This window comes from Bactrocera latifrons, unplaced genomic scaffold, assembly GCF_001853355.1.
Source record: "Bactrocera latifrons isolate USDA-ARS-PBARC rearing strain unplaced genomic scaffold, ASM185335v1 scaffold_57, whole genome shotgun sequence".
Lineage (NCBI taxonomy): Eukaryota > Metazoa > Arthropoda > Insecta > Diptera > Tephritidae > Bactrocera > Bactrocera latifrons.
The window spans coordinates 791,862-809,006 of NW_017537234.1; the positions used below are offsets into that span (position 1 = coordinate 791,862).

The following is a 17,145-nucleotide window of genomic DNA, read 5'->3' on the forward strand; positions in this document are numbered from 1 at the left end:
GGAGAGTTAAAAGTTATATGTATTATACATATTTCCATCATAAGTGGCACCCCGGGAATAACGTCACTTTGAGTTGCAAGTACAAAATTATATATGTACACACATAGTTCGGCCCCTCAAAATTTTAACCTGGATCTGCACCTGCGTACATACATATGTAACTATAGTATGTATGCATAAAAATACTTAAATATGTTACGGATTCTGTTGAAAACAAACTCTAACACTCAGCAGTTAACTCTGATCTGTTATTTGCACTATGGCTTAGGTTGTTTATTTGAATTCAACGTTTTAGTCGGCTATTACACGAAGCAACTTTTGTTGCTGATTCTCGGCCGATTCTCTTTTGCTGTCGCCAATTACCTTCACAGGAGCAACTTGTATTGCGCAACTCTGTTCGAGTTTTTTTCTCATTCTCTTTTACTTTACTTTAACCCATTGTCAACTCTTTACTTTAACCCATTGTCGTTTCTTTTTCCTTATATGTATTTGGGCCACTGTATCACATATATTAATCAGTTCTGTCATACATTTCAAATACATTTTATTTATAATTCAAAATTAAAACAAAGATTATATAACAGACCTTGACATATATCACCCTTTTCACTATCGTCTGAATCAATATCTTTAATTAATTCGATTTTTTCGTCTTTCATTTTCTAAAATATTTATATTATATTATATATTGCATACATATTTGCAAATTACGTACCAAAAGATGAAATTAATTTTTTTAAATATATTCAAAATATTAATTTCAAAATAAATACGCAAATGCAACTATGCACTACGAAAAAAAGAACACGAATGCCGAAAAACGTCGCAGCGAACTGTTACGAATAAGAACACAAAGCGAATTGCTGAACACTGGAAACCAAGAGTTGCCTAAACAAAAGTTACCGCGTGTAATAACGAACTTATATGTATATATATACATAAGTGTGTTTGTATATTTAAATGAAAGGGACGAAGCATGGAAATTTTTGTTTGCAAAAAAAAAAAAAAATGCTAAAACAAAATCTTAGCAACGCTAAAGCTCTATTATACGCCTTAACCTAGTAACTGACCAAAAAAGGTTGACAACAATGAACTTGATGCAAAAATTTTAAACTCTTGCTACATCTGTACATAGTATGTGTTCATATACTACACAATTTATGGAACACATACATCATCATTCATAAACGCAAAAAAAAGGATTGAGGAGGAAAAATATGTAGTAAGATTGTACATATGTACATGTATAAATGGTACATTTAATTAAAAGTAATCACTTTAGACTTCAGTTCGCACTTACCTGCAACAAATATATGTACATGTATATAAGTAAATACATATGTATGTATATATTTATGTATGGACGTATTTACGCAAATATCAATCACACGCATCCAAACATACATATTTATGTAACAATATTCTATGCTGGAGCACCCACAACTGGCTACTAGCTTGCAGCAACTTTTGTGCCCCCCACCCTGCTATAACACATTTGTCACAAGCATTCTTATACCGTACATACATACATACAACTATACACAGATATTCTGCTAACTCGAACTCCAATTGGAACTTGTCCGTATTGCGTATTTGCGTCCACATGGAAGCGCAATGCGCTATGTTGTTGTGTAATCACACCTAGGGGAAGCCAAACGGGCAAGTGTATCGGACATTGAGCACAGAACAAAAATTGACCGCAGATATAATGTGGTCCACTTAAATTAATCATTAAGGCAATATGTACTAATATAAAATGTTGATTTTCACTTACCACTATTGAATGCCCTTTGGAACTTTCAATTTACACACTTAAATATATTTATGCAATAAATATACATACATATGTATGTTCATATGTAGTTAGTTTTTCATAGTCCTTTGCACAATTAATGGTTCACAATTTGTTTATTTGTTTACTATACACAATTTTTGCGTTCATTTAGTATTTATTTCATAAGAATAGAGTATTTATTCTGTATTTTGACGATTGCACAAACACTTTTGTTCGCTAACTTTTCCATGAGGTTAAGAAAATTTAAATTTTTGTCTATTTTGCGTGCTGCTATTGACTCGAGTATACATCTGATGACAACGACAACACGACGCGTTTTAGCTTTTTAGCGCCGAATGTCGGAATTCGTGCGATAGAAGCAAACAACAAAAGCAATGGCAGAAACGCCAATAACCCAACGAAGTCGACGCCGCTGTCACAGCATTCTACGGCCGATGAAGTAAATATATGCATAGATATGTATTAGGTAAAAGAGATTAAAAAGTAATGAACTAACGGCGCAAAACAACAATGCCCTAAGCAATTCCCCTTCGTATACACAGCAAGTATAACGCATACATAAGAAGCGGCAGCGACGTCATCGGCACTTGCTTGCTCGACTTCGGCTGTTTTCTGTTTACTTTTTACACCGACGGCATCGGACAAAAACAAACAAAGTTAACAACAACAATGTAACAGCGACAAAATGCCATAACAAATGTGTTTGGGTGCGTTCAATGTCATTTGTTTACGTCTGTTCAGCAGTATGTTCAGGCTAAGCCATTTCCGTTGAAATTTGTTGAAAAACATGTGACTGCAACACATGTGACGAAAATGGCAGAGATGTGACACTAACGAGACTACATTGTGTCTAAGACGATTTAATAAGTGTTGCAATAAAGAATCTAACATACTTAAAGTAGAATTAAAATTAAATGTGTAAATATTATTTTCTGATATTTTTTCAATAAACAAAATACCATTATTTTACTGTCAATAATTTTAAATTTTCTCTAGCGCAGAAAGCCATCCTAAAAGTATGCCAAAATTTTAAGCCACTAATCAAAATCCTCATTCCAACCGAATTTATCAAATTGCCTCCTATGCAACTACCTCCAAAAATCCAATACAAAAACCAATTATTTGTCCACACAAAATCAATTTGTGCTTCAATATATTTTTTACGGTTGGAACAGGACTTTAAAACATATTTAACATGTTAAAAGTTCTAAGCCAACAGCATCGCTTGTATTTTTTATTTTGGTTAAAAATATTATAAAAACGAGTTTACTCGGCATCCTCATCTTCATCATCGTTGGAGCTGATTCTGAAGTAACGGAGTTCATAGGAATCCTTATCGTTGGAGACAACACGGATCCAATCACGCAAACTGTTCTTCTTCAAGTAACGCTTGGTCAAGTACTTCAGGTATGCCTTGGAGAAGTGCACGTCCGAGTTCACGTACAATTTCATCTTCAAGCGCTCGAATGTGACATTGTTGCCAAGGTTGTTCACTTTGCCGTTGACCTTTAGGCGGGCTTTAATGTATTTTTCCTGCAGATTTAAAGAAATAAATTATAATAAATTGTCGAATCATTTAAGAAATCAATAATATAAATCAAATAAGCTGAGCTTGTCTCTTGCAGTGTTAAGCTACAAAACCAGGCGAGTAATTTTGCAACCAAAAATAGCAGAGTGTGCGTTTACTTTGCCACTGAGTACACTGCCTTCAGAGCGACAGGGCCGAAGCTTCACTCTCTGACGACAAATCGGACGTGGCAAACACCTAGAATTAGGTATTCAAAAATATGATTGAAATTAACTAGATATTTACCTGTGCACCCTGCGCGGATTTTAGGGTACCATGTATTGCGTTCAAAAAATACTGCTGCAATTTAGCTTCCTGCGACAATAAAATTGATCCGCTCTGAAGCCTACAACGTTCAAAATTTCGAACGTTAACGCAGGGCGCACTATGGGTTTTGGCCTGTATACATGCGGGTGCATGTATTACAACCCGGGACCCACCACTGGGCGGTAGACATAGCACGACTTGGCACTGTTCACAGCCGGTTGCACCACTGGCCAGACCTGGTTCTGGCAATCAGAGGCTACCCCGATGTGCAGCACCCAGAGTCCCGTTTCGAACAGCAACCCCCAAAAAGTTGGGGAAATGAGGATCTTGTCGGTAGATAATGCAGGCTCGTTTAGAGCCGGAAATAACAAGAAACTAAATAGCAACAGCATAATAGTGTATCCATAATTGTTAGACTACTGCGATTGGCTAAAAGCCTGTGCGCAGCAGTTTAATTGTTATGGAAGTCACTCTACCACAATTAGAGCTATCACCGAAACCTTCGAAGTTGCAGCATCGATGACGAATAAGTTGTGGCCGCACTTACATAATATATAAAACTTATGAACTAAAATTTAGTAGACAAATGCTGTTTACCGAATTGCGGCAAATTCCTCTGGGCGTACGCAACAAAAGTACTTACAAAATCGGCAACATCCATGATGTTATCTTCAGCAATGTTGGTGCAATCGATTCCGAAACGAAGGGACACCTTCTTCTTCTTCAGTCCCTTGCCGCGCAACACGTTCTTCTTGGTAACTTTGCCAGTGGCAGTAGCAGCAGCAGCTGATACGGATTTGCGTTGTGGCTTGACAGCCTTAAGAACTGGAGCCTTTGGCTTCTCAGCTGGTGCGGCAGCAGGCACAGCGGCTTTAGCTGGCTCAGCTTTTTTGGCTGGTGCAGCGGCGGCTGGTTTAGCTGCAGCAGGTGCTGCTTTCTTTGCGTCTTTGGCGGGGGCAGCCTTAGCATCTTTCTTAGGAGCAGCCGCAGCTGGTGCCGCCTTCTTTGCATCCTTGGCGGGCGCTGGCTTTGCAGCAGCGGGTTTGGCAGCAGCCTTCACTTCCTTTGCGGCCTCGGGAGCCTTCTTCACATTTTTGGCAGCAGCGGTCGCAGGCTTAGCTTCAGCCTTTGGTTTTTCAACTTTGCCCTTAGCAGCGGTAGCTGCTGCGGGTGCAGCCTTTTTTTCGGCTGGCTTGGCGGCGGATTTATCACCTTTGTTGGTTTTAGCCTGTAATAAGCGATGAAAGTCATATTTAGAAATATCAAATTGAATGATTGAAGAATTTAAATATAAAATGAGCAATTGTCATATATAAATATGTGATGCAAATCAATATTGAAATTTAATCGCACTTTTCATTATACATCCTTTGTTTATTTTTATAAGAATTTATATTTACTTTTAGTTAAACTTATATGAGACATTACTATAACAATATTTCATATTCACATATACGATTGAAGTAATATTTTCAGATATTTCGGAGCACTTACAGTTGGTGCCATCTTTAACAGCAGGAACCACGGAGAAAAAGAACTTTAAATTTTGCTGTCAATTAAGGTGTTGCCAACTATCTTTCTAACAAATTTCCCCAGTATATAGGGTAAAGCTGTCAAATATTTTTTTGTTAAATTTCCCCGAAAGTTGTATTGCCACTATTGTCATCTGTTAATTATAATCCCATTGATTAAGGCAAATTTCACACATTTCATGTAGTTGTTAATTTATATTATTAACAAAAATATATTGCTGTCAGCGAAGCCAAATTTAAATAATTAAATGCAAACATAAAACTTGTTTTGATGAACTCGATTGGTAAAAGCTGGGCTACTGGCCTTTTACATACCATTAAAGATGCTAAGAATCTTATAATATCATCAGAAGATGCTGTAGTGATAAACGACAAGTATCCGAAGTCACAGCATCATTATCTCGTACTGCCAAAAGTCGACATTCCGGATATTTTCCATGTAAACTATTTGTATATGGTATTTTTTCGATCCAACATTTATTTTAAACAAATTTTACAGCTAAATCAAAGCCACCTACCATTGCTAGAGGAACTATTTCTGCTTGCACAAAATGTGATTGAGGCAAAGCGTTGCCATTTAGACGATTTTAAAATTGGATTTCATGCCCAGCCTAGCATGCAAAGATTACATTTACATGTAATTTCCAAAGATTTCGTATCAGACTGTCTTAAAACCAGGAAACACTGGGCTAGTTTCAACACTAAATTGTTCCTGTATTATCAAGGTTCTTAGCATATTTTTGATATTTTGTGATTTTCTCCAACGATAAATTATTGCAAATAGATGTGTATGCGCTGATAAAGGCAGGAGACCGGATCCAACGACTTGACAAGGAAATAGTGCAACGGTTGTATGCCTCTCCTCTGGAATGTAATCAGTGCAAGTTTGTAGCAAAAAATGTACCAGGCTTAAAACGACATCTACTAGAACACTGGTCGAATAAGCAATAACAAATATCAATACAATGATATTTAAAAATAATTCTTATTGTTTAAATACTTAACATATTTATTAGTAATTTTACAGAAATTAAAATATTTCTTCTTTACTTAATTTAACGGCATTTTACACGCGAATACATTTATTACATCGTCAACGGTTTAAGGGGGGAACTAGAAATGGTAATGTTGAAGAAAACTTCAGCTGTAAACAATTAGTGCACATAAAAGTAAAACCTTAAAAAACACTCGTTTTTTAAGTATGAAAGCAATGACGGGGATTTGGTAAAATACCATATACATTTGCAGCATGATGTTTTTTAATTTTTTACCACTATTATTGGGCACAATTTTTCTCATTTCACCGAAAATTATATTTTTAACCCGATAGATCACCATGATCAAAAAGTGACTGATCATATAGTTCGGCAACAACGCGGCGCCCACCAAAGAAGCGTCCGTGTAAAACATCACGTCCACGCATTGCTTCAATAGCGCTTGAAAACTCGACAAATATTTTAACAATTATTTCAGCTTCTTCATCATCTTCATTCTCCGTTTGTTTTTCATTGAAAATTATCACACGACTAACAGTACCGAATTTTGTGCACTCTTCTTGTATCTCCTCTTGCAGTGTTTCGTCTACATCCTCTGGACCGACCATGTTTCGCAGTATGATAACACGTGACTCTTGTGGTCGCATTAGCCTCTGCATTACTAGCTGCCGTGCGCTCTGGCCCTTAATCGACATATTCTCCTGCTGCTGTAGCGTCTGCGTTTCACCCTCATCCATTAATTTTTTTTGCAATTCCTCCTGCTGTGCCTTCTCGTGCGCCTTTTTCAGTTGCTCCGAATTAGCAGATTGTAAGTTATGCATCGCTGTCACATTATTCGCGGCGGCCACGGCGGCTGCGGCATTTGCACTTACTGCCGCGGCTGCAGCAGCCGCAGCGTGTTGGGCGGCTTCAGCACCCAATACTGTACCAGCACCAAGATTACCAATTGCAGCCATTGAAGGTGCGCCCATAGTTGGTGTTGCAAGTAGAGCGGTTTGTGTAACAACAACTGGTGCAGCAGCAGTGGTCACATTTGGTATACCAGGTGCGGCACCCAATAGATTTGGTGGTAGGGCTGCTGGCGCTTGGAAGACGCCAGCGGGTAGGAATGCAGCGGCACCGCCAGTAGCAGCAGGTACGGCAAGACCTGGTGGATGTAATGCACCGGCAGCAGCAATTGGCAATGCGCCCACCTTAGCTGCTGCAGCTAATGGAGAAATACCCAGTGTGGGAGTAGTTGCAGAAAGGCCAAGCACGGCGTTGCTGGCAACTGCATCAAGTGCCTGTATCTTAGCGGTGGCGGCAGCGGCGGCCACAGCAGCGGCTGTGGGCATTGTGGAATTCGTTGAAGCGCAAACCAAAGCATTAGGAGGTGTAATCGAACGGCCCACTCTGCAAGTTACAAAAATATATATTAAAATATTTTATATTTAAATGGTGTTAAGCCATGAGAAATATACCTCAGTAATTGGCCGCCCAAATCGAACAAATTCATGCTGGCGATAGCTTCATCCATGGCCTGTTTGTTGGCATATTCAATGAAACCATAACCTTTGTGTGTATGCAATGATGTTCCCTGCGCCAATTTGCAATATAAAATTGGACCAAATGCTTCAAAAACACTTTTGATATCCTCTTCGGATAAATCTGGATGTATGGAGGCAACATAAATGCGATTGAAACTTTTTGCTTCCTCTTGTATCTCATCAATAACTTGCTGTGCTTGTGGCATATTACTAGGGCGGCCCACCTTAATGTTACGGCCACCCATTAATGCGCCATTCATTTGCTCCAATGCTAATTGTGCACCTTCAGGAATTTCATATTCAACAAAGGCGAAACCTTTGTGCTTCTGAGTGATTGGATCCCAAGACATGTTAATCGATTTTATTGGGCCAAAAGGTAGAAAAGCTGCGCGTATGGTATCCTCTTTTAGTTCAAATGAAATACTGCCGACATATACTCTGCAAAATAGGAATGTTTATGTTGAATAAAGATAGAAAAATTTATTAATTTTAAAGGAATAAATAAAAAAAAACTCAGATCTTATCAGCTATTTATGGTAGGCACATGCGGCGACTTAAATGTGACAAACACTCATTAACTCGAGCAGATTGTTGTAACATTAAAATTACCAGTTCACGAAGCAAATATGCTTTTACCATGATTCACATCAAGGTTTGTTTTTACCAAATAATTTGTATAATTTTTAACATTTTCACTCACCTGCACATAAGAGCGAGTGCCTGCTGACGCTGCACCTGTGTACGTTGTGATGCCAATTGCTGCAAAAAAAAAAAAACAAGCATGCGTCAATTTTAATAATTGTGTATGGTCACTTTATCACACAAAAACTTACTTGCTGCTGATGCGCCAATGTTTGCTTCATTAATACCATCTTAATACTTTGCTCCATGGCATATTTCTTAGCTTTACTGACCGTGTCATGTTGATCGGAACTGAGTTTTGGTAGTGCACCACCCAATAGGCCAAGTAGTGCCGAACGTGTACCAGGTCCGAATTTCACATCGCCTGTCTGTTTCAGATCATAAATTGGCTGCGAAATGTATGAAATTTTCGGTTCCGAGGACTTGCCTAGAATATTAGGAATATTAATTAATAGCGCACAAAGTAATTTACCCAACAAAACGTTTGTTGGTAAATAGAGCAACAAGCAATGTGTTGTTCCAGCTGTGTTGAAAGGAGTTTGTGAGGGGTGAAAGCGCGCAGAACACTTTTCTTATCTTGTGGTCGAAAAAATCACAAGAGTCATTCGATCGATCGTATAGAGTCTGTGGTTCTTTGTTATTGATATGTATATGTGTCAATAAGTGAGTGTCATACCGTATGCTCGCTTAATACAGTGGTCCTTTTGTTTAACTAACTACGAAAAGAATGTAAATCGCAAAAAATTATCAACATATAAACAAGAAATTCATGAGAAAACAAAAAAAAAAGGTTTTTTGACATTAGTATTACAATTATTAAAAAGTATTATTTTTGTAACATTTTCATAACTAATTAATGGCTTTCTTAATTTTTATTAATGGTATCTTATTCAGCCATTCATATTTAAAGTTTAGTTCTTTCGTTTGGTTGAATTTATGCAAACCCTTATTAGATGCCACAATAACGTAGCGCATTACACTCACTTGTTGGCTCACATACCATTATATTTAATTTTTTGAAATGGAAACAAAAGATAATTCGACGCCTGCAAGAAAGATAAAGACAAAAAGAAAAAACATTAATAAACAACACGTTTTGAAGCTTCCTAAGCGTATATCTTCTCTGGACGCGCGCGTGCGCGTATCAGCTTTATCGAGCGTTGTGCATACGTTGAGTGCGGTTTTAAGTTTCACTTTCGCTGCAACTTTCATAACAGTCAATCGAGTTTGGTTGTTGCTATTATTTAAGCGTTAAAACCACTTTGGATTTTTGTTTGGCCAACGACACCGCAATTCACGGCAACAGGTGTTGTTATTCGGTTACTTATGTATATTCTATTTTTGAGTAAAGTCGTTTATCTACATTTCTTTCTCATTCACATGCATTCATACTAATGTTTTTTTATGTTTTGTTGTTGTATGCAGCAAAGTTGTAAAACTTACAATTATCAGGCTAGTAGTAGCAGTTTTTCATTTGTTTAACGCATACTTTTCATACGCAATGTGTGGCACGCGTTAATAATTTATTTTTGGCGACTTAAGACATTTCATTCTTTGTATGTCATATTTTTGGTTTATTTTTGAGAAAAGCTGCAAAATGTAAGAATGAAAGAAAAAAGCACCCAAACATTAAAAAAATTAAAATAAAATACGTAGTAGTCTGTATAAATCCAAAATACGTGAACAAATTGACTTTTTTGTATATGAAACATGTAATAAGAAAGATGCACGGAACGGGGATTTACGCAAATATACCCTGGTAAATGCTTAAATTGAACTTAGGCTTAGATATACGGCTATGGCTAGGTATTAAATGCCCATAATGACACAAAAAGCTGATGAAAAATACATACAAACATACATACAATATAACACAAGCATAAATGAATGGCACTAGTGATAGGGCTAAATTATACCGGTCGGAAAATTGAAGTGCGCGTATGCCAAAGTAAGAATTTAAAAATAACACGGACCAACGGACTTAATGGTTATCAAAAATGTACAAAATTATTGCCAATTTTATGAACGTATTAAAAGTTGTCGTAGTGTACACTTTATAATCAAATATATTTATGTGTAAATTCAAGAAATTTTATGCAAAGTAGTTACTCTTCAAATATTTAAAGAAAATTATGTAAATGTACATTTTTATAAAATATAGAACTTCTGTTTCATCACATGTAAATCCCCTTTCCGCGTACCATATAGTTAACTAGTACAGAAATATAGAATAGAATTAATGAAGCGACCTTATTTCATCTCAAAAATCTCTTGCCCTCTCCAACATTTGGTGATGCTAACGCAATTGGCTTAAACGTTTTTATTGGACACATTTATACATTGTCACTGTGAGAAGTGGGTGAGTGTGGTTTTGAATCACTTCAAGGGCACGTTTAATAAAAGAGAAAAAAATAAAAAAAGAAATAAAATCCGCTGAAAAGATAATAAGAGAGCAACAGTGAAAAAAATTAAGGAATTTCGGGATATTTATGATTTTTTTACGCATGTACTATAAATGTAATTTATTTATACTAAATTCTGTCGATTGTGAAAACAAATCATTTGAACATGGGTAATTTATAGCTTTCTTCCAGAAGCACTGGTTAGGGGTGGAGAAAATAGAACATCTCGATTTATGAAAGTATGTATTTATGTATATGCAAAAGCAGTTTTTTTGTAATAACTGAAGAATTTAAATTTTTTTGCACTTTAGAAGAAAAAAAAAATATACAAAACAATTGGATTTAAAAATTTATATTAGCATGCAAGTATCTAAAAAGTTTTAAATTTTTTTACGTTTATAGAAATATTTTCAAAAACAAAAGTTATCCAAACAAAACAAAATATATACATAATATATACCTTTACTAACAAAATTTTTAACTGTAAGTTTGTACAAGCTGATATATACTACTCGCTTTTCAAACTTCCTTATTATAAAGTTAATTGAAAAGTTGTATATTATATACGAAGAATAAAAACGTTGATCACAGTCATAACTTGGTCGTTTTTCTCCGTTTATAATGGATCACATGGGTTAATCTTTTTCTTGAAAATTTAGTCAAAGAAAAGCGGAACTAAATATTTTTGGATACCAGTTAAATATTTGCATAAAAAATCCAAATATACAAATTTATGCAACGGCGTTTCAATGATGTTCGAATTAAAAAGTTGATATTAGTGCAGTCGGGAGAACGATGTAATAGTTGTGCTTTGCAGGATGTAGGCGTATGACACCTGCACCGGTTCAATATGGAATCAGAGGCAGAGAAATTGAACTAAAAAATATACTTACAAAAAGAAATAAAAAAGAAAAGAGAAGAAGAGAGAATCAAAATGCGTCATTAGTTCGAAAACATCAGCAACTTTACAAAAAAAAAACATACATCAAGCGTTGGCTATAAACGTGGAGACGCCACTCATAAATCAAACCACAACACCGTCAGTCTTACTCGATGACCACTACAATGGCGATTTTCGCATGTATTACGCTGTTGTAGCATTTTTACATGCCCATTTACTGAATTTGAGTTAAAGTACTTGTTTATGACATTTACCAACTTTATACGTTATTGTTGCCCTTTCTGAAAGTGTATCAACCATTTTCAAAACTAAATGTATAGTTAAGCATATTTTTTGTTCTTAACATTTTAGTTTTTCTTAACTATTATCGTCGACAAATTTCTTTTTACGATTTTAAAGCGTTTTATTAAATATATTTTGTTTTCTCTCAACTCTTGCAGTGTTTTTACTTTTTTTCAATAGGCGCTAGCTTACACGGCAAGCAGAAGAGCAAGTCTCACCTGACCCTGAGAACATCACAAGCGTTAAAGTCTGCAATTACTTAAGCAGAACAGAAAAAACAAAACCGATTATTTAGTAAAATACAGTTGATGGGCTGTGAGGATGTGTAAGTATGTTATTGTGAAACAGATCGAATTTTTGTTAAAGCTTTGAAAAATTCGGTCAATTTATGTTCTTATTTTAAGGTTAGTTTTTACGTTCTTTACCTAACTAGTTTTAGTCCACACGCTTTACGCTGCTTACAAATTATTATGTATTATAATACTATAAACACAAGCATATTCATACTGGACAATATTTTTCGGTAGTAAAAAAAATCAAGCAAACCGTAACATACAAGACCCTCGTAACAATTTCGTAATACACAAACGTATGTTTGTATCTTTCAAGTATACTTTGTTACCATTTATTATGATCGAATAAATAAAATAATAATTGATCTATAAATGTAATATAATATACATAGTGCACTTACCCGAATCCGAGCGAGATTTTTTTGATGGCACCATGCCGTCATTTAGTGGATCATCTGAACGTGACTCTGAAGACCGCGATTCTCGTTCATTGGAACCCTATAAAAAATAAACAAATAAAAACGAAATTTTTTGATTTTCTACAATGGAACAAAATATAAAAATGGTTATACTCCAAATGCGAAAATGGTATCGAAATGTATGCACAAGCGAATCGTTAAGTCAAACGTGCACTGCGTAAACCCCATCAAGGTTAAAACCACATTTTATTTATTTTTTGTTTGAATGAAAGGCGAGGGGTAGATAATAGCCCACCTATTACCCGGTATATACGCGTTGGAACGGCGGCGAATACCATATAGTAATGCCATCTGACTTATTGAAAGTTTTAGTATACACACACAAATTCCCGCCGTACGTATGAAATGCAAAGAGCTTTATATATCCATATTATTTGTTACTCACTAAAATTCATTATAATGTTTTTACATTTGTTTTAGTTTAATCTTTGAATATCCGTAATATTCATGTTGCAATTCAATTCGCTACAAATTCCACGCCATTTTCTTTGCCGACGCTAGTTACAATGAAATATTGCAAACTTTAAACTTGTAAACTTACCATATTTAAGCAGAGAAAACTATTATTATAATTGCAAAGCTGATTTGCAATACTTAATTAACAGTTTGCTAATGATTCTACAATTTCTTTCGAGATAATTGTAATAAAATTAATGTGAACTTTCACGAATTTTAGGATCCCTTCAAAACGCTGCAAAAAATTTCGTCAATGACAACGAGTGAAAACAGTGCTGACAGATCGTTGAAATTTAAAATAGAAGTTTTATAAAATCGAGGTTTTTGCGATTTTGATTGTATTATCATGATGATAAACGTTCTCTGGTATTATTCAACGATCATAAAAAAAATTAATACTTTTTTTATTACGTGCATTAAATATGTATTTTATTGAAAAATTTGGTAAAGTTGTGTATATTGACTAGTTGAAAATTAATAGTTTGTTAAATAAAATTAAATTAACTTTTTTTAATTTAACAAATTTAAACTATTTTAGACGTTGACTATTAAAATTAAAGCATTCGAGTATTTAATTCAAAAAAATAGAGCTACGTATAGTTTACTATTAAATTCGCACATGCACAACGTGTGTCTTCCGACTGAAATTTTCATCAAACATAAAATATCATTGGTTTAACCATTTCATGGCTGTTATTTCTTGGAATAATTCCTATGGACGTCCGATTTGATGTTGTAAACTAGATCTAAAAGATCACTGATTAATAAATCCTTCCGATTCTCCACCGCCTTTTTTAGTTCTTCCATTTTATTTTGGGTCTCCAGGTCAATTTTTAAAGCAACTCCTTCTCGTGAGCCCATGTACTGTAAAAGAATGGGCGCATTAGTGTTGAATTCCACATTTCCTATAGGGAACCCACCTTTGCTTCATATTCCTTCAATAAACGTTCGCGCTCTGCACGATATTTTTCAATCTCCTCAACCGCCTCGTCTTTCGCTTGCTTCAATCGCTTTGCCTTGCCTAGTCGTGTAGCGAATTATAAATATTTTCTAATTATGACCTCAAATGCTTAATAAGAACATCCGCTTATGTCGGCAGCGAGGCAACAGCATTGCTTTTAGGTGAAAATATACTTACGTTTCCTAGCTTCGGTAACCTTTTCTGCTGCTTTCTTCTCGGCAGCTAAAAGTTGTTGGATCCCTGTGGATTGGCTCGTCATTTTTATTTAAAATTACTCCTTAAATACAATGATTTATGAATAAATTTGCTACGAGGAAATTACCACAAGGAAAATAAATATTTTTGTTAAATGACAGCTGATTACTATGACGAATGATATATAAGGCAGCACTGATCGAGTGAGAAGAGTTGCTTTTGGGAGATGTGTCGAAATATGATCACTTTTCGTTCATGTCATAATAATACATTTTTCAACAGCGCTATGCTATTAACTGATTAATAAATACATCCTCAATTATAATTAATTGATGTTTTTAACAAATTTTTAACAAGTATTAATATTTTTATACAAACTCTCTACTACTCTACTATATTCACGAACGACATGCAACACTAGAAATTTGCGTCACGATATTACTGTAGATGTCGCTACTCAGTTTTATGCTTCTAGTCGTCGATTTCAGAAGAAGACATTTTGTATTGAAAACTCAACGAGTAAGGAGCAAATCATAATATCAACGTAAATACTCTTGAACGAGCAGGAAGTTGTGAAAATTTAGTGAAGTCGGGAACTTGAAAATATAATTTACTTAACTGCTACAGAAGAAATATAATTAAAATACAAAAATGAAGTTTCAATACAAGGAAGACCATGCATTTGAAAAGAGACGTGCTGAAGGTGACAAAATACGTAGGAAGTATCCAGACCGTGTACCAGTGAGTAGAATGAAAAATTTCCTTGCATTTGTATGCAATTTTATAATATACTCGTCGGTAATGATTCCATGCAAACTTAGAAAGTAATATACATACATATGTATATGCGTGCGATCGTTAAGGGAGTATGGGGTTTTCTTTGTTACGAAAATAGCTAAGTGGGGGGCGGGGATAAAATGCAATAAAAAATGTAAAAATTGCGTCATAGAAAATAGATTCTTAAAAAATGTATGATAATATATAAATGTTTTGTTGTAAACAAGTATATATTGTTTGTATATTATTTTATACAACTTTGTGTACGCAGTGAGTAGCATATGCATACATTTTCAACAATAATACAAATGTATATACGTATGTGTTTTTCGGTAGCAGTGTTACCAACGGTATCGTAAACTTATAGTGATTCACATAGGGATAATGTCTGTGGAGTATAATACAGCAGTAGAAATGAAAAACAAATTGAAGCGTTTCCAAATGTTTTCCCAAGGTCACTATGTCGAAACAAAATATTGACGACAAGATAATGTATAAAGGTTATAAACATCAAAACATTTCATTATACAAAAATTTAGAATTCCTAAATTATCAGCTGATCAACTTTTTTTGTATGCAAAGTGGTCAAACAAGTATCTTATAATGAAAAAAAGCGAAAACGTCAATGCGAACTAAAACATTAAACATAATGCTGCCTTGCAAAGAGTGAAATTTAATTGTATACTCATTTTAGAGAGAATATTTAAAAGTATACATGTGTGTATATATACTAAACTGTCGATTCTTGTTTTGTATTGTACATACATATGTATATATTCTATTCGGCCTTATTACTGCGCATATAAATTTACCTATTTGGTATACGTGTATTTATGGCTTGACTTGTTCACATGTGTTTATATACACAAATATTTTCTCATTTTCTTTTATATTTATTTCTTTGCAATTTTTTAAATCTGTTACATTTTCCGAATTTCGTACTATAAGTGCTTTACCGAAAGGAGGTAACAGCTAAATTGTGAAAATTGCTACAAATATCTTTTGTAGTTAGTCATGTTTTGATTAATTTATATGCATTTCACAAGAAACCAGAAATTTATCTATGCCCGCACATGTGTTTTTAAATTTATATTTCCAAAGTTTCCTAGCTGCATAAGAGTTTTCTCTTGTTCAATGGATTTTAAAATTAAGTCCCATTGTTTGACGAGAAACTTTGGTGCAATCTGCCTTGGAGAATTTGGAAACAGTCCTTTGTAAAGATTATGACCGCTCTGTTACCTACGCAAAAGCCTAACGTTAAATCAGGTATTCTTCAAAGAAAGAGCAAGTGTGATTTACATATCCCTTCTTCAGTTCTGTATACCTGTTCTTATATCTAAGGACGTCAATTTCTTGTTACAAGGTCATAGTTCAGTATTCATTTAGTGCTTGTTGAGTTCACAGTCACTACTGTTCATAAAAACTATTCAGTGCTTGTATGTACTTTTGAGTGTTAGAAATACAAATTTTAGATTAAAGTTAAAACTTTCAAATATTACCAACAAATTTAGGCACAATTTAATTTTATTCTCAACTTTTACAGGTCATTGTGGAGAAGGCGCCTAAGGCACGTATTGGTGATTTAGATAAGAAGAAGTATTTGGTTCCATCTGACTTAACAGTTGGTCAATTCTACTTCTTAATTCGCAAGCGTATACATTTGCGCCCCGAAGATGCATTGTTCTTCTTCGTTAACAATGTAATTCCACCAACATCGGCTACTATGGGATCTCTATATCAGGTAAATATATACAAGTGTTTTGTATGTATAAATAGTTTTAAAATTTAATATTAATTTTAGGAACATCACGAAGAAGATTATTTCCTGTACATTGCCTATTCCGATGAAAACGTATATGGCAAAAACTAAGTGCATTCACATTTTGGGGGAAGACGTGTATTGCGGCGTTTGGAAAACTGTCATCGGGTTGCTGTATAACGAAGAAAATTACAAAGATGACAATTGAATAATACAAAAAAATAATTAAATACTTTGTGCTGATTGAAAAAAAATTGTTTCAGTAATAATATCTTGGCGAAAAGGGAAGGAAAAATTAGCGAATATCAGCAAAAAA

At 34.8% G+C, this 17,145-nt stretch overlaps 6 protein-coding genes across 6 annotated transcripts in view; 2 read left to right on the forward strand and 4 right to left on the reverse strand.

The window, feature by feature from the left end:
- Window positions 1-2,457, reverse strand: part of LOC108974624 (putative mediator of RNA polymerase II transcription subunit 26) — a 58,667-nt gene extending 56,210 nt beyond the window's left edge. The window contains exon 1 of the mRNA XM_018942562.1: window positions 1,775-2,457. The gene's annotated coding sequence lies outside the window, so the exon portion shown is untranslated. The remainder of the gene's footprint in view (window positions 1-1,774) is intronic.
- A 456-nt stretch (window positions 2,458-2,913) lies between these two features.
- On the reverse strand, window positions 2,914-5,229 carry LOC108974620 (60S ribosomal protein L22). Its single transcript, XM_018942556.1, has 3 exons — window positions 5,124-5,229; window positions 4,273-4,857; window positions 2,914-3,328 (listed from the first exon to the last, which is right to left on the reverse strand). The coding sequence occupies exons 1-3, from the start codon at window positions 5,133-5,135 to the stop codon at window positions 3,062-3,064; spliced, it is 864 nt and encodes a 287-aa protein (XP_018798101.1). The 5' UTR covers window positions 5,136-5,229; the 3' UTR covers window positions 2,914-3,061.
- Window positions 5,230-5,319: 90 nt separating this feature from the next.
- LOC108974621 (aprataxin-like protein) lies at window positions 5,320-6,251 on the forward strand. The gene is made up of 3 exons (XM_018942558.1): window positions 5,320-5,600; window positions 5,661-5,886; window positions 5,946-6,251. The coding sequence occupies exons 1-3, from the start codon at window positions 5,433-5,435 to the stop codon at window positions 6,110-6,112; spliced, it is 561 nt and encodes a 186-aa protein (XP_018798103.1). The 5' UTR covers window positions 5,320-5,432; the 3' UTR covers window positions 6,113-6,251.
- On the reverse strand, window positions 6,147-13,405 carry LOC108974619 (poly(U)-binding-splicing factor half pint). The gene is made up of 6 exons (XM_018942555.1): window positions 13,223-13,405; window positions 12,604-12,700; window positions 8,516-8,751; window positions 8,383-8,441; window positions 7,617-8,120; window positions 6,147-7,548 (listed from the first exon to the last, which is right to left on the reverse strand). The coding sequence occupies exons 1-6, from the start codon at window positions 13,223-13,225 to the stop codon at window positions 6,480-6,482; spliced, it is 1,968 nt and encodes a 655-aa protein (XP_018798100.1). The 5' UTR covers window positions 13,226-13,405; the 3' UTR covers window positions 6,147-6,479.
- A 139-nt stretch (window positions 13,406-13,544) lies between these two features.
- Window positions 13,545-14,449, reverse strand: LOC108974623 (V-type proton ATPase subunit G-like). Its single transcript, XM_018942560.1, has 3 exons — window positions 14,276-14,449; window positions 14,058-14,158; window positions 13,545-14,001 (listed from the first exon to the last, which is right to left on the reverse strand). The coding sequence occupies exons 1-3, from the start codon at window positions 14,355-14,357 to the stop codon at window positions 13,831-13,833; spliced, it is 354 nt and encodes a 117-aa protein (XP_018798105.1). The 5' UTR covers window positions 14,358-14,449; the 3' UTR covers window positions 13,545-13,830.
- A 328-nt stretch (window positions 14,450-14,777) lies between these two features.
- Window positions 14,778-17,145, forward strand: LOC108974622 (gamma-aminobutyric acid receptor-associated protein). Its single transcript, XM_018942559.1, has 3 exons — window positions 14,778-15,034; window positions 16,614-16,811; window positions 16,872-17,145. Exons 1-3 carry the CDS (start codon window positions 14,945-14,947, stop codon window positions 16,938-16,940), a joined length of 357 nt encoding a protein of 118 aa, XP_018798104.1. The 5' UTR covers window positions 14,778-14,944; the 3' UTR covers window positions 16,941-17,145.